Consider the following 15,732-nt stretch of genomic DNA (forward strand, 5'->3'; position numbering starts at 1 on the left):
TTGTTCTATATATTGGGAGATTGTAATACATACAAATCAAGCAATAAGAATTACCGATTCATTCTCTCAAATATTTTCCTCTCTTCATTATGCGTTGCCACAACATCGCCTCTCTCGATTACCATCGATAAGACAAACATGCTAAAGCATGTTAAAACTTGCACTTTTGTCCCACATAAACTTGATAATGATTAATCTTGTATCTTATAAGTCCTGCTAGGAGAATAAATTACGCATTTCTACAATTAAGTATTTAAATGTTTTTATTTTAATAATATAGACGGTATATTAGTCATGAATACATCTCTCTCCATTCCATTATTGTGACACATTTCTTTTTGGCACGTCCAATAAAGTTGGTCCAATTTTTGTAGTAAGTGATCTTAATTGGGAAAAAAATTGATCATCTTCAATGCAATTGAGGTGTTTTCATTTTCCTAAAACACGTGCGAAAAAAATGTGTCGTATATAGTGAGAAAAATGAAATATATGAATTAGATTTATAGTAATCGACATACGCTACGGTGCAAGCAGGGGTTGACTTGGTCATTTAATCAATGTCGATAATTGTGTTTACAAAGTCAAACCCACTAAGTCCTCATGTTTGGTTTATTGTCGTTGTGAGTATAATTCTCCTGTTTTTTTAGTATATGTATTTAAGAGCAATAGCAAATAGGCCGGATTTTGGCAAACGAATAGGCGACACGTGTACATAGATCTTACATCAAATTTAAACATGCACACTTGTATAATTGATGAATGATTTTGATTGGGATTGGATGCCATTTATTTTTCCCATATATTCAATTGTATTCACTAAAGATGTCGCAACTGGCCATACAAGTGTCCATATTTGTATACTAATTTATTTGCCTAGAAATAAAATAACTATATGTAGTTGTACTTATATGAACATAATCGAGTCATATCAACACATATCACACAATGTAGACGCAGTAAAAAAGTTATAAATTAATAGTGATGGATTAAATAACTAATGTTGTGCTAACGAAATGAGCAATATTGATTAGAAACGTGCAAATATTCAAAAATTAAAAATAATACTACCACTATGAAGTGAACATATAGTAAAAAACAAATAAATAATGTCAAGAGTGGGATTTGAACCCACGCCCTTTCGGACCAGTACCTGAAACTGGCGCCTTAGACCGCTCGGCCATCTTGACTGATTGCTGTATTTTGTGAATAACTTCATTTTAACCTATGTTTTATTTCATATTCTGTCAACAGCCGAAAACTGAGAGTCTGAAACTAATGGCGCTATCAATCCAATTTCCCACCATCAACCACGAGAGATCATCATGCTCAGCAAGAAAATATCGTGTCTATTCCGCAAATACAGATCCTCCGCCGCTCTACTGGAAGGCCGGAACGTTAGTGGTCGAATCGAGCTTGACACTCGTCTCTTGCTCAGCAACCCAGCAAATTTGAAGGGCCTAACACTCGCACAAACCAAAGCAGCACACGCCCTTCTCTTCAAAACCAACGATTTATGCTCCAATATCTACGCCTCCAACAATCTGGTCATTTCCTACTCGGACTGCAGTCGCATGGACTGTGCATTCAAGCTGTTCGATGAAATTCCTCTGAGGAACTCGGTCACATGGAATATGATGATTTTGGGGTGTAATAAGAATTCTCTTTACGGTTATTCTTGGAGGCTTTTTTGTCAAATTCAAAACGTCGGAGCGGATATGGATGAGTTCACTTATGGCAGTGTTCTTTCTGCTTGTGGCTATGTGGGAAATGCAGCTTTTGGTTTACAGGTTTACGGCCTCGTTTGGAAAAACGGGTTCGTTGCTAACGGGTACGTGAGGGCTGCAACGATAGATTTGTTCGCCAAGTGTGGTTACATTGATGATGCTTTGAGGGTGTTACATGATGTTGATAACTGTGAGAATGTCGTTTGTTGGAATCATGTCATGTCTGGCGCAGTCAAGAGCAATGATCATTTGGTTGCGTTGGATGTTTTCGCGGAGATGTGTCGTTGTAGCAGTATTTCCCCGAACTCTTTTACGTTTTCAAGTGCTTTGACTGCTTGTGCTGCAGTAGAGGAGCTAGAGTTGGGGAAATGCATTCATGGATGCATAATCAAGAGTGGTGTTGGTGGTGATGTTTATGTTGGAACTGCCATTGTCGATCTTTATGCCAAATCCGGGGCTATGCTTGATGCTGTGAAGCAGTTTAAACTAATGAAAACGCTCAATGTAGTTTCTTGGAATGTGATCATCTCCGGCTTTGCTAAGCAGGGTGATTGCTTTTCTGCTTTTTCTGTCCTAAACGAAATGAGGAAATCGGGAAAGGAACTAAGCAGCTTCACTGTATCGAATGTGCTTTCAGCTTGTACAAAACCCGATATGTTTAAAGAAGCATTACAGATCCATTGTTGGACTTTTAAGGTTGGGCTGAATATCGATCCAATAGTCGAATCATCTCTTATAAATGCGTATTCGAGAATAGGAGCAGTTGATTTATCTGAGAAAGTTTTTGTGGAGAATGGGAAGATGAAGGAAGTAGGTGTTTGGGCTAACATGATATCTGTGTTTGTTCAAAGTGGGAGTTATGAAAAAGCAATCATTTTTTTTCAAGAGATGTTAGGAAATGGTATTAATCCTAATATGTACATTGTTTGTAACATCATGAGCATGATAGGTAGTTTAGCGTCGGGGAGACAAGTTCATTGTTATTCTTTAAAACTCGGAATGTTGTCTGAAATTAGCGTAGGCAGTTCGATTCTGACAATGTATTCGAAATGTGGCAAATTGGAGGACTCTCTAAAGGCTTTTGAGCAACTTGAGAGGAAAGATACTGTTTCGTGGACTTCTATGCTTGTCGGCCTAGCTGAAAATGGATGTGCAGATAAGGCTCTTTGGTTGTTTCGACAGATAGGATTCGAACCCGATGACAGGATTTTAGCTGCTGTTCTGAATTCATGCTCTGCTCTTCGTACGTTGAAGTTGGGTAGAGAAGTTCACGCCTTTGCTCTTCGGTTTTGGTCTGGTGGTGAGCAGGCCATCGTTGATTCTGCACTAGTGAACATGTACTCGAAATGTGGTGATCTCGATTCAGCTAGGATTGTTTTTGACCGGACGCTTATCAAAGATCAATCATTGTGGTTGTCCTTGATTTCAGGATACTCTCGTTGTGGACAAGTTGAGGAGGCTGTTGAGATTTTCTGCGACTTGCTTATGTCCGGTGTGAATACTGAGGCCTACACATGTTCGTTGATTTTGGGGGCTGTTGCTATTTCAAGTGAATTAGGCGAACAGCTTCACGGATATACCATTAAAGCTGGTTTTGAAACAGATGCATCCGTGGGAAGTTCACTTGTGATGATGTATTCAAAATCCGGGAGCATCAGCGACTGTCACAAGGTGTTTCAGCAGATTACAGACCTCGATTTGGTTAGCTGGACGACAATGATAGCAAGCTACGCTAACAATGGAAAAGGATCAGAGGCATTAGAGCTCTTTGAGCGTATGAAGAGATCAGGAGTAGAGCCCGATGGTGTCACCTTCATTGGTGTGCTTTCAGCTTGTAGCCACGCTGGTTTGGTAGACGAAGGGTATTTCCATCTGCTATCAATGATCAGAGACCACGGGATCAAGCCTGGTCAGAAGCATTACGCGTGCATGGTGGATCTTCTTGGCCGAGCAGGGAGGCTAGAAGAGGCCAAGAAGTTTATCGACAGCATGCCTGTGGAACCGGCTGTTTTAGTGTGGGAGACTTTGCTCGCTGCTTGCAAAGTGCACGGTGATCACGAGCTCGGGAAGGTGGCTGCTGAGAAGATTCTGGAATCACAGCCTAATAATGTCGGAACGTACATTTCAGTTTCGAACATCTATGCAGAGGCGGGCGAATGGGATCACGCGTTGAAGATTAGAGAAGCGACGGGAGTGAGGAGGAAGGAAGCCGGTTGGAGCTACGTGTGAAATATGCTCGTGATGTGATCGGGCGTGGATGGTTGAGACGGAGCGAATCTGAGAAGGAGCCGAGACATGCTCATGAAGCGAAGTATAGGCTACTGATCTTGTGCTTAAAAATTACTATTGGAATTGAAATATATAATTTTTTTTATTTGAAAAAGGTTAAATACAAAAATTAGTACTCCCGACTTCTTTTTTTCCCCATAATTTGATTAAAAAAAGTGATTAATACACTTCCGATTACAAATACAGATATCCAAACAAGCCCTTAGACCGTAAAACCCAGAGAAAAAAAGCTTCCCTTATTCGAGAGAGAGAGAGAGAGAGAGAGAGCGAGAGAGAGAGAGAGCGGAGAAAATGGGGGTGGAGACGTCGGGGCAGTGGTTGGAGAAGGCGTTGACGGAGCTGTGCCAGAAAATTGAGACCGGTATTCAATTAGATGGCGAAATCATATCAGGTCTCGTTTCCTACTGTGAGATGGCCCCTCCACTCGATGCAAAGGAATACCTTGATGTACGCCCAATTTCACTTCGATCATCGATCCTCATCTTTCCTTTTTCTGATTATGCTTACCAATTCCTGTGTTGATGCGGATTCTTCTTCTTTGTTGCTAGGGATTTAGTATTTTCTGATTTTTGTGTGATTATTTTCTCTTGGTTTCAGTAATATGGTGGCTGTGTAAGCGTATATAGATGTTTGATGAGTTCTATGCAAAATTGGATTGAAATAGTATTGGGCAATCAGATGTGTCCTATTGGTTCGTCTATTACTCCTTGATTATGCTAGTGGTAAACGTTGAATTATGTTGCTTTATGTAGATTTTGTCAAGAGGTTGCATTCAATTGCATAATTATATTTGTTTCTCCTTATTTAGATCATGCATCTTTACAGGCTATGTGCATTAGGTGTTCCATATGATGAGATTGAGAGTAGTGGTTGGATACTTGCAGAAGTGCCTAGTTTCATTTAATTTAGAATGATGCCATAGTGGCATGAGTACTACAGCTTTATCATCTATGGTGTCGTTCAGCTTGTTAGATAAGATACTAGTGAGATACAATATGTGGTAAACCCAAGACGGGGTTTGTCTAGGATTACATTAGTAACAGGGGTGGAGGTGAGATGAATAATCGTTAGATACAATGTAATCTTGGCACTGGGATGGCGGGAAGGTACAGGTTGAGCTATTGAGAAAAAGCCAACAGAACAAGAGATAAGAATAGACATGACAACCCGAACCGCCTTATGAATATCTGTTATCCTTGATTTCGATTCAAAGGGGTCGTGGTTTGAATATTACTATCCAGTACATGCTCCCTTACAACTACATTTGTTTATCAGAATAGTATAAATTGTTTGTTTTGCACCAGAGTAGTCGCTTTTACAATGTTTCCATTGTCTCTTATCACAATATAACCTTCATGTTTCCATTTGTTGCTTTCCAAGTTATAGTAGGAGTATTATTTTAATTGCTACATTCGTAGGCTGTAGCTGTAGTTCAACATTTTCGTAATCGATAATTTTTTTTGCAGAATATCATTGGAGAGGAAGCTGGGAAGAGTGTAACCGATGAGTACTTAAAACGAAGAGGTCACAAAAATGTGTACGATACAAGCAAAGACACTCCAACTTCCAGTTTACATGCCTATGTCAAACCACGTTCAGATGAAAGTCCATCTGTCACCTCTAAGAAAGTACAAAGAACACCAAAAGAGGTGAAGCCTTCCACAAGTCAGGACAATCAATCTAAATATGTGCCAGCGCAGTCCACAAATGAAAAACCTGTGAATCAAGGTAGTTCGAGAAAGAAAAAATCTGGAAAAGTTATTTCTCTGGCTGAGGCTGCGAAAGGATCTATTGTATTTCAGAAGGGGAAGCCATGCACATGCCAAGCCCGCCGTCATGGGTTGGTCAGCAATTGTATATCTTGCGGAAAGATAGTCTGTGAGCAGGAGGGCGAGGGGCCTTGCAATTTTTGTGGTGCCCTTGTGCTGAGGGAGGGAAGCACATATGCTGGTTTGGATGAAGGACTTATGGTTTTAACCGATGCTGAGGCAGCTGCAGAAGCATATGCTAAAAGGCTAGTTGAATATGACCGAAATGCAGCAGCTCGTACAACGGTAATAGATGACCAGAGTGACTACTACGAGATGGAAGGAAATACCTGGCTCTCGAATGAGGTTTCTATCTAGAGAATTTACCTAGAGACATATTGGAATGACTTAATTAATTTTAATTAACATTTTTAATGTTGTATGCTACTACTTTACTCTCAGGAGAAGGAACTTCTGAGAAAGAAAAGGGAGGAGATAGAAGAAGCTGAACGATCCAAGCGAAGTAAAGTAATCATGACCTTTGATCTGCTCGGTCGCAAGGTTTGCATATCCTTTATTTTTTATTGTGTTATCCATTCATGGTGCTGCATATCCATTAGCTCCTAAGCTCACATCAATACGAAAAACACAAAGCACACATGTTGAAGTGCAACTTCTTTGACTGCAGGTACTTATGAATGAAGATGAAGCTTCTGAAGAAATGCAAAACAGTATATTACTTCGGCCGCATGAAAAAGAAGATATCCGGATCAAACCAAATCCGCATCTCAAAGTTCAACCAATATTCATCGACCCAGGTCCTAGAAAAACTCCCAAGGAAAGAACTTTGAGCAAAGGCGTCAGCACCGGGTTGTGCTTGGAGATAAGTGGGAGGGTACAGCATGGACCAAATGAACTAAATGTTCTGTGAAGATCCGTGTTTCGTGGATATCGTGCTTTGGAAGAAATAGTCGAAGAGAAATTAGCTACAAGAAGCTATAGCTTTCTTTGCACTTGCTAGTTTCCCAAAGTGAACTGAAGAAAAAAGAAGGCATGTCCCCTGTTTTCTCTGAAATCAACTGCAATATTTTATTTAAAGATTTGAATATGTTTTGTCGATTTAGTTTGGTCTCCTTTCACACACACACACACACAATATCGTAGTATTAAGTGGAGGATTAGGTAGCGTCTGCATAATTAGTACAATTGGCTAATAACGAAATGCATCTACTTTTGCGATTTATGTATTAGCTTCGTATTTGGTGCATCACTCAATTACATTATGCAACAAGAATCAAACAAAGACGTGTGGAGTCACACGACACTAGCCATGAAAAATCAAATCAAGGACCATTTCACAGCTCCAATTAAATAAAGTATGGAATTATAGTTGGGTCTCGTAATCAATAACCCCAATCAATTATCGTATATGTGACAGTACTTTGATAGTCATAGTCGACAAGAATCGTCCCCACAATTTAATTAAGCCTCTTTAATAATACCCAATTCGAAAAAAATGAGAGTAAGAAAGTGACAAAGATAGTGAAAAGCTGAGTAAATATGAAGTGATGAAAGCATGTTGGGGTGCACGTGGATAGTTGAATAAATTAAGAATGATTGGATGTTTTGTTTTTTGTTAAGGAAATGACTCAACTTAATTGGAACATCCCAAAGAGTAATATGACTCAACTTAGTTGAGACGGAGGGAGTATTATATTATAAATATGAAAAACAGCAATCGTGCAAAAAAAAATCAATAACTATAAAAGGCATAAATATTTTATACATGAAACTAAACCAATGCATAAATTAAAATATTACAACGCAATAGCTATAGACGCAGACAAATAGCATGGAAAACAAATTCAGCTATTTAACTCAAACAGTTCAAACTCAAAGTTCAATAAAAAAAATTCTCTACTCCAAATATCTTAAACTCAAATGGAGTTGACAAAATTCAATTATTTTATCACAAAATCCTACATATATTTAACAATACAAACCGGTTTTTTTTCATATTTACAATTTCTCAACACAACGAATTGTAAACAAAAATTAAGATTTTGCATTATTGAACTAAAGAGAAAAGAATAATAAGTAGCGAAAACTTATCTTACGCATTAATACGCTGCAAAATAGACTAAGTTATTGAGATTCTTTTTAGAAAATTAAGTTATGAATTTAATTTTGCCGACGCAAATTACATGCCTCTATTAGTGCAGCACTTAATATAATCAATGCAATTCTATTTTGAAATAATAAAAGGGTCTTGGCACGCTTTTTAAAGTATAAATACTCCGCACTTTTGTGAGTATTTATAATATAATAATGTTATATAAGTAACATTTTCTAAGTCGTCTTCTTCCTGAGCAGCATGACAGTCATGGTTTTTTATTTTGCTCTGTAAATTTTTAATTTTAGCCCCTCTATTCATTCAACTTTTAGTAATTTGATCTTCAAAAGCAATCACGGGCTTCAAAAGCCAGATATGGAGTCGGCTCGTTTTCGTATCCCAACAACGTTGGTCGCGAACCCAAAAGGCCCATCGATCGTTGGAAGAAGAATGTTTTTCAGTTTCATTTGTTTCGACAAGAAAGCATCATCGGAGGAGAGTAGTGAGAAAGATGTAGAAGAATCCGGAAACTCCTTCCAAATTTATGCAACAACAACCAAGAAGGCCAAGGGAGAAACAGGCTGCAAGAATATGGAGAGGAAACTGCAGGCGATCCTAACGTGGGACGCCATGACGACGATGACGTGGCGAGTTATGCCACCTCGGATTTGTCCGAGATCGACAAAAACATCCCCCCACTGAATTTATACTCTCTTGAATTTACCAACTTCATATGCTTCATTTCTTTTTTTTATTTAATTGATTATAATAAGCTATATATATCCAGTGATTCGACCTCCACATCAACAACAATAAACTCGTTTGTCATTATGAATTGAGGGTGTAATTCACAACCAAGATTATACTAGTATATTATAAAACATTTAAATAGTACTATTTGGTTAGTTAAATTTGAATTTGTTCTATATCAAAACTTTAAATCTACGACTACTTCATTTTTATACTTTTGTTATTGTCTTTCTTGTAAGATTAGTACTATAAAGAAATTATATGATTTTCTATATTTTTGTTTTGATTTTGATTTAATAAGGAATATTGTTAAGATGAAATGTCTTCTTACACCCCCAACATAAATTGTCTAGCTTTGCCACTACTCTTATGGTTATAATAGTTAAGAGCTTGATAATAGAAAATTATTTTTCTAAGAAGTTCAATTCCGAAATATTGCTGTAATAAAGATAATCATAGTACATACAATAATATTATTGATGCATAGTTCCATGTACCGTAATACTTTAGTTATTAAGGTTAATAGTATTTGTTTTAAACGAGAGTAAATTCAAACATTGCATCGAAATGACGTATTAGTATTTATTCCCTCCTACTATAATTGATTAGATTTTGTAAATTTACTAAATAGAGTTGGGGTTCTGGATTTGTTTTCACATGTTAATTTTGCTTTGTGGCTTACGGATTTTGCTGTATGCTCAGATTATCTCATTAATGGAATTTATTTCCCTACGCAATTTCATTAATATAATAGAAAAGTAACCAAAACTGTACAATTACTAGCCCTAGATTTTATGATTGTTAAAAGAAATAAAACATAGTACAAGTAAAAAATTAAAAACAATGACATATAGAAAAATAAATAAAATATAACTACAGTAATTAACCCTCTAATTGTAATAAGGGAGTGGATCCCCTACTGTGTTTAAAAACACAGCATATTGTGCTGTGGATGATACGCAAGATTTTTGGCATCAAACGCAGCCATCCATTTCTCTCTCTTCTTTCTTTAATTGTTTTATATCTTCTCTTTCTTTCTCTATTTTTACTATTCAGCTATTCTCATTCTTTGTTTCTATATTATAAAATAGTAAAAAATATTGTATAATCTTAAAATATTAATTATAGTTTTCATTCTTGAGAATATTTAAAATGATAACTACTCAAATCATCAAATATATATTTAACAACGAAAGAAAGATATTATGGATGTGAAATGATAACTATCCAAATCATCAAAAGCATATAACATAGTTAAGGACAACATATTTCAGCTAATTTTTCTATTTCAAGAATGATAACTTTAATTTATTAATATTTTCAGATTTACAACATTTTTCAGTATGTTATAGTATAGTAGTATAAAGACAAAGAATGAAAATATTAATAGAAGGGAGAGAAATAGATGGCTGCGTTTCGTCAAATATTTATTTGATGATTTGAATAGTTATTATTTTAAATATTCTCAAGAATGAAAACTATAATTAATATTTTAAGATTATACAATATTTTTACTACTGTATACTTATATAGAAACAAATATTGAGAGAAAGAAAGAGAAGATATAAAACAATTAAAGAAAGAAGAGAGAGAAATAGATGGCTGCGTTTGATGCCTAAAATCTTGCGTATCATCCACAGCATAATATGCTGTGTTTTTAAGTACAGTAGGGGATCCATTCCCTTGTAATAAAGAACCCATCTTATAACCGAATCTTTTCCGAATGCTGTTTAACTAAAAAAACATAGTACAAGTAAAAAATTAAAAACAATGACATATAGAAAAATAAATAAAATATAACTACAGTAATTAACCCTCTTATAGTAATACAGAACCCATCTTATAACCGAATCTTTTCCGAATGCTGTTTAAATAAAAAAACATAAGAAGATAATCTTTAATATTGTAATTAGAGCATCCGCAATAGCGGACGTCCCGACGGACATCCCTTGCGGACGAGAGGTCGTCCGGGGGTGTGAGCGGACGTCCGTCGTGACGTCCGCTATTGCGGTGACACGACGGGCGTCCCATTTTTTGATTAAAAAAAAAACTCTATATATACGGCTCGTTGAACTTCATTTCATTCGCATCACTTGTATTAACGAGTTTCTCTCTCACTAATTTCATTTTTTGTGAAGATAAATGGAGAATGACAATGATTCTCCCGCCACGAGCACAAACGCCGACGTTCCCCGTTGGAGGTGGGGGAAACGCCGACGGAACTACAGGGATGCCCGGGTTGATGATGGCGGCGATGATGCCCCAAATGCCGGCGATGATAGGCGGGTACTATAATATGTGCCCTTGGATGGTGTCCCAAATGCCCGGGGGGAGTGGAGGGATGGTGCCCCAAATGATGCCCGGTATGATGCAGGACATGCCTGCTATTGCGGGGGGTGGTAGAGTGGGAGTCCCCCAATCACCTGAGGACAATGTGTATCGCCCCTACATGGATTTATTGTTTAGTGATTCCCAGAGTACTCTACTTGAGACTTAGTTCACCGGCATTGAGACTTTTTCTTTGGAGGAGTTGGGGATATCTCCGGTCAGGGAGTCTCCCACTGAGATACCATCGGTGGTAGTAAAGTCGAAGAAGAAGGGCAAAGGGCAAAGGGCACTAGTGAGTCCTCGCGTGTCCTCATCAACGAGGGGGGCGGAGGAGGCCAGCGAGGGAAAGAGGACCGTCTGGAGTGAGGCGGAGTGCGTCGCCCTGGCAAAGGCCTGGATGAGTATAGTCGAGGATTCCTACATCGGGGCTAACCAGACTATCGACAGGATGTGGTGGCGCATTAGCCAGAACTACATCAAATTCAGCCCAGCAAGTGGAAAGCCTCACAATGGAGAGCAATGCCGGAAACAGTGGGAGCGGCTGAAGAGATCGCTCACCTAATTTTTCGGCATCTACGAAAACAATGTTCGTACGGCAACCAGTGGCATGTCCATGGAGGATGTGAAGAGTTTGTCCATGCAGCAGTTCATCGACAAGAAGAAGAAGAAGTTCGACGTCTTCAAATATTGAGATGTCTATCTTGTGCTGCAGGATTCCGCCAAGTTTCGTGTGGGTGTTGAAGCTGGCTGGCCGAAGTGGACGAAGCTCAACGCCTCCGGCGAGTACAGCAGCAGTACTGGTTTTCACGACCTCCTCGAAGCCGCCGCAGAGATCCTGACCCCTTCATTGTTCTCCCGCCGCTGTCGTCCGGTTGGGCAAAAGACCGCGATGCGGACAGCTAGGGGAAGCGCCAGCGGGTCCCACGAGGTCCAATCGGCAGCTCCTAGCCAAGACAATGCCGAACTCACCAACCTCGCGTGCATGCAGCACAATCATACTTTACTCGACACCATAGAAAAGTGGCGGGAGGCGACTAACCCCTTATACAAGGAGATTTTGAAGGGTGTCATCGATAGTATGAGGCGCGAGTTGGGTCTCGCACCCCTGCCCGGGAGTGAGGCGGGGGCTAAGTGTGTCGAAGCTTTGGGATGTTTTTAAAATTTGAACTATGTATTTTTTTTAATTTAATTATGTATGTTTTTTTTTAAATAAAATGATTAAATTTTTCCCGTATTCGTGTCGAAATTTTAAATCCGTAAAATTGCATATTTGTGAATTTGTGAATTTTGATTATTGGGATGTCCGCTGGGATGTCCTTGGGGATATCCTTATGACGTGCCAGTGCTGTGGGATGTCCTTATAACGTGGCAGGAGGTGTTTTGGGATGTCCGTCGGGACATGCGTTGGATGCTCTTAGTTTTGTTATACCCCTAACTTCAATATTATTACACATCTTGGCCCCCAAACCCTAGGCAAATTGAGGCACAGCTTAACCCTTTTATTGCTGTGGGCAGCAGCGAAGGGTTTATTTAGGGTTTAAGCGAAGGTCCCATACAGCAGTCGAAAACACCGAAAAGATCAAATTTTGAGGTGTATTCCTCTGAATTTGAACAAAAATGGGAGCAGAGAAGGGAAAGAAGCAGAGATCGGGAGAGGTGGAGGAAGAAAGGAACGGGGTGGAGGTCATTGATGAAAAGCTCGTTCAATGTGTTGAAAAGCTTCAGTCAATTCAAGAGGATCTCGAAAAGGTATTTCTACTTTCTTTGATGTTTACTTCAAGTTGCAAATTTATTTTTCTGTTACTCATGCCTGAAAGTTGGAGTCCTTTATAGAATTTTTTACTCATTAAATTTTCTTGATTTACTCTTGAATTTTTCTTCGAAGGGCTCAAGAATTATATTCATGGGCTTAAGTAATTGTTTGAGAAGCGAAGAGAATGTAAATGTTTTTGACAGTTCAAAATTAAGTAATTGTAGTTGATGCAAATCCTTAACATATAATTTGATGAATTGTTCACTTAGTTTTAGATAATGAATGAATAAAATTGGCTTTGAACCTGCATTGTCTCTATATGTGTTTTTTCACAAATATTTAGCTACAAAGCATAGTTATTTGCTAATAATTAGGTTCACAAAGTAAGTTTTTTTATTTGCCTCTTGTTCTGTAAGTAACCTTGCACCCTTGTCATGATGAAAGTTGTATAGTGGGGCAGAGTGTTTGGTGGGGAATATTTCGCTCTTTCACGGTTGATCCAAAATGATAATAACGATTAGTGTACGATTAGAGCTGGATGTGATGCTAATGAAGCAAGTTTTTTTTTCCTGTTATTCTGCTTTCAGATTAATGAAGAAGCAAGTGAAAAGGTATTGGAGCTGGAGCAGCAGTTCAACGCCATTCGAAAACCTATCTATGATAAGCGAAATGATGTCATAAAGTCGATTCCTGATTTCTGGTTGACTGCAGTAAGTACTTATAACTTACTTGTATTAGCTAATTATCGTAGAGATTTTTAGTGGTACTAGCAGGCTTGCAGCTACTTACTTTTGATCTGACTTACGTTTATATCTTTCAGTTTATGAGTCATCCTGCCCTCACTGAACTCTTGACTGAAGAAGACCAAAAGGTTCCAATTTCTCTACCTTTGCTTTGTCGTTGAAGAAGATAGCATTATATTTATCCCCTGTCCACATCTAAATGTTTCACTCCATGTTTTGAGATTTCCCTGAATAATCTTACATTTCCTAAATTGGAATTTTTTTGAAAGCTCCTCTCGGTTTAAGCTTTAAACTCGACAACATATATTTATTCATTTAGAAATGTGATAAAGAAAAGCCATTTTTATTATGATTTGAACTCTGTCTCTATGGTGACTCAAACATGGATGAGATTGTCAATAGAGAAGATTGTTATTTCAACTTCCGATGTATTCTTCTTTCACAGGGGATATGTTTCTTAAGCATTAGCTATACTTAATAAATACAAATATTTGATATGATCTTTCTCACTGTTATGACCTATTGTGTTAGATTTTCAAATATCTGGATAATCTTGAAGTGGAAGACTTCAAAGATGTGAAATCTGGTTACTCCATCACATTCGTGAGCATTTCTTTTTTCTCCCACCTTAGAAGAGAGTTTAGTGTGGAAGCAAAGCTGAAATCTAATAAATAAATATGCTCAGATGTTCAAACCCAATCCACATTTTGAAGATACCAAGCTCACAAAGACCTTCAGTTTCCTAGAGGAGGGGGTGACGAAAATCACCGCAACTAATATAAAATGGAAAGAAGGCATGGTGAGTTTTACTCAATGGTTGTTTGAGGTAATTGTATTTCTGTATAGTGTGTTGAATATTCCCTATGCATGTCTGGATTTTTTAGGGCATGCCTAATGGTACTTCTGAGGAGAATAAAGGAAACAAGCGATCTCTTGCTGAGGAAAGGTTTGTTTCCCTCCGTCCCTCCACCCCTTCTCCCCTCTCTCACGTACAATATATATGGTAAACGAGCATGGTCTCTATTGCCACATATTTGATTAGTATTTTAGTTTGCACTTGACAAGGAGGCCAATGGTTGTGTATTACCTTACTGCCATGGGAAGGTGCTTTGCATCTTAGTTTAGCTCATTGCTTTTGCCATCTCAATAATGATACTGATACATACTCTTCTGTGAATAAGTTGCTCTTGTACTTTAGTCCTCGATTTAACTGTTGTAGGTTATAGAAGCAATTGTCTGGCATTATCTCTCACTGATCTATTGAAGCAATGATTACTTACTTCAGTTCTATTTAATGCAGCTTCTTTTCCTGGTTTACTGAGTCCGAGTTTAAAGGTGACATGTACGAAATAAGCGATGAGGTACATTATTCCAAAGCATGGTTAATGTTTAAATAAGTACTTCAACTTAAGGTTTTTTTTGTAAACCTGATAACCTTTTTTTTTACTTTGCTGTTCATAATAGGTGGCAGATATCATCAAGGATGATTTGTGGCCCAATCCTCTTGCATACTTTAATAATGTAAATTTTGCCACTGATTATCTGTTTTTTTCTCGCTTTCCATGTATTACTAGAAATTCAGTTTCCTATGATGTTGAAATGTAGACTATTACGAGTATTATTTTATTCATATATAAATATATAGTTATTCAATATTAGCTTATTTCTATTTTATGTAGGAGGCTGAAGAGGATCTTGAAATGGATGATGACGAAGATGATGAGGTAAATGAATGCATAAACTACTCCACATTTGTGTAAGCTTTTATTTTACAATGCAATGTGAGAAATTGAAACTTACTATAAAGTGATACCTCAATTACGGATAATTCTCTTGTTTGAGTAGAGTTTCATATAATTGAACCTTTTCTCATTCTAGAACAATCTTTGATATTCCTGCAGGGCAGTGATGGTTCTGAAGATGATGACGAAGAGGTAGATGCTGAACCCTGAGACAGTGTGGGGAGACGACAAAATTCAAGGCCATGGTAGTTTTTCTTGTTTCTATAATAGTTTCCCGAGTAGTAGATAGATAGTAGAAGTTCGGCTTTATCACCATACGTTTTCTGTTGGTACCTCGACAGTTCTTCCTTGTATAAGCTCGAAGTTATTTTATGTCGTTAGAGGTCGTCGACTATGGCATGATGTAGCCCTATGATTGGTGGATTTGGTTGCTGTTATTGACAATATGAAAATATAGCTAGTTTTTGTTGAAGTTTGAAGCTGTGCTGTGCTTTGTGTGTATGATGATTTAGTGTTTGCTTTTAAAAATAAATGTATGAATT

General features: G+C 37.9%; 3 protein-coding genes and 1 non-coding gene across 5 annotated transcripts; 3 read left to right on the plus strand and 1 right to left on the minus strand.

Annotated features, from left to right (window-relative positions):
- Positions 1-1,107: 1,107 nt before the first annotated feature.
- On the minus strand, positions 1,108-1,187 carry TRNAL-CAG. The gene has a single exon. It is a non-coding gene; the product is annotated as a tRNA-Leu (tRNA).
- Positions 1,188-1,256: 69 nt separating this feature from the next.
- LOC121785894 (pentatricopeptide repeat-containing protein At1g74600, chloroplastic-like) lies at positions 1,257-4,264 on the plus strand. 2 transcript variants are annotated; one of them, XM_042184367.1, is made up of 2 exons: positions 1,257-4,035; positions 4,200-4,264. In XM_042184367.1, exon 1 carries the CDS (start codon positions 1,323-1,325, stop codon positions 3,951-3,953), a length of 2,631 nt encoding a protein of 876 aa, XP_042040301.1. In that variant the 5' UTR covers positions 1,257-1,322; the 3' UTR covers positions 3,954-4,035; positions 4,200-4,264. The 2 variants fall into 2 exon arrangements, with proteins under 2 accessions (XP_042040301.1, XP_042040300.1); XM_042184366.1 differs by having other exon boundaries at positions 1,257-4,108; positions 4,200-4,243.
- A 40-nt stretch (positions 4,265-4,304) lies between these two features.
- Positions 4,305-6,692, plus strand: LOC121786914 (activating signal cointegrator 1-like). Its single transcript, XM_042185511.1, has 5 exons — positions 4,305-4,460; positions 4,822-4,899; positions 5,480-6,127; positions 6,224-6,322; positions 6,450-6,692. The coding sequence occupies exons 1-5, from the start codon at positions 4,305-4,307 to the stop codon at positions 6,690-6,692; spliced, it is 1,224 nt and encodes a 407-aa protein (XP_042041445.1).
- A 5,721-nt stretch (positions 6,693-12,413) lies between these two features.
- On the plus strand, positions 12,414-15,662 carry LOC121787958 (NAP1-related protein 2-like). Its single transcript, XM_042186805.1, has 10 exons — positions 12,414-12,701; positions 13,293-13,415; positions 13,526-13,576; positions 13,980-14,051; positions 14,134-14,247; positions 14,333-14,394; positions 14,749-14,809; positions 14,913-14,969; positions 15,128-15,172; positions 15,350-15,662. The coding sequence occupies exons 1-10, from the start codon at positions 12,570-12,572 to the stop codon at positions 15,398-15,400; spliced, it is 768 nt and encodes a 255-aa protein (XP_042042739.1). The 5' UTR covers positions 12,414-12,569; the 3' UTR covers positions 15,401-15,662.
- The last annotated feature ends 70 nt before the right edge of the window (positions 15,663-15,732 follow it).

Source organism: Salvia splendens, chromosome 22 (genome assembly GCF_004379255.2).
Source record: "Salvia splendens isolate huo1 chromosome 22, SspV2, whole genome shotgun sequence".
Lineage (NCBI taxonomy): Eukaryota > Viridiplantae > Streptophyta > Magnoliopsida > Lamiales > Lamiaceae > Salvia > Salvia splendens.

Excerpts from the sequence above, each read along its gene's own strand:
- LOC121785894 (XM_042184367.1), top strand. The coding sequence starts at position 1,323 with ATGCTCAGCAAGAAAATATCGTGTCTATTCCGCAAATACAGATCCTCC.
- LOC121786914 (XM_042185511.1), top strand. The coding sequence starts at position 4,305 with ATGGGGGTGGAGACGTCGGGGCAGTGGTTGGAGAAGGCGTTGACGGAG. Across the intron at positions 4,461-4,821 it reads ATGCAAAGGAATACCTTGAT|ATCATGCATCTTTACAGGCT; the intron begins GTACGCCCAATT and ends CTCCTTATTTAG. Across the intron at positions 6,323-6,449 it reads TTGATCTGCTCGGTCGCAAG|GTACTTATGAATGAAGATGA; the intron begins GTTTGCATATCC and ends CTTTGACTGCAG.
- LOC121787958 (XM_042186805.1), top strand. The coding sequence starts at position 12,570 with ATGGGAGCAGAGAAGGGAAAGAAGCAGAGATCGGGAGAGGTGGAGGAA. Across the intron at positions 13,577-13,979 it reads TGACTGAAGAAGACCAAAAG|ATTTTCAAATATCTGGATAA; the intron begins GTTCCAATTTCT and ends CTATTGTGTTAG. Across the intron at positions 14,970-15,127 it reads CTCTTGCATACTTTAATAAT|GAGGCTGAAGAGGATCTTGA; the intron begins GTAAATTTTGCC and ends TATTTTATGTAG.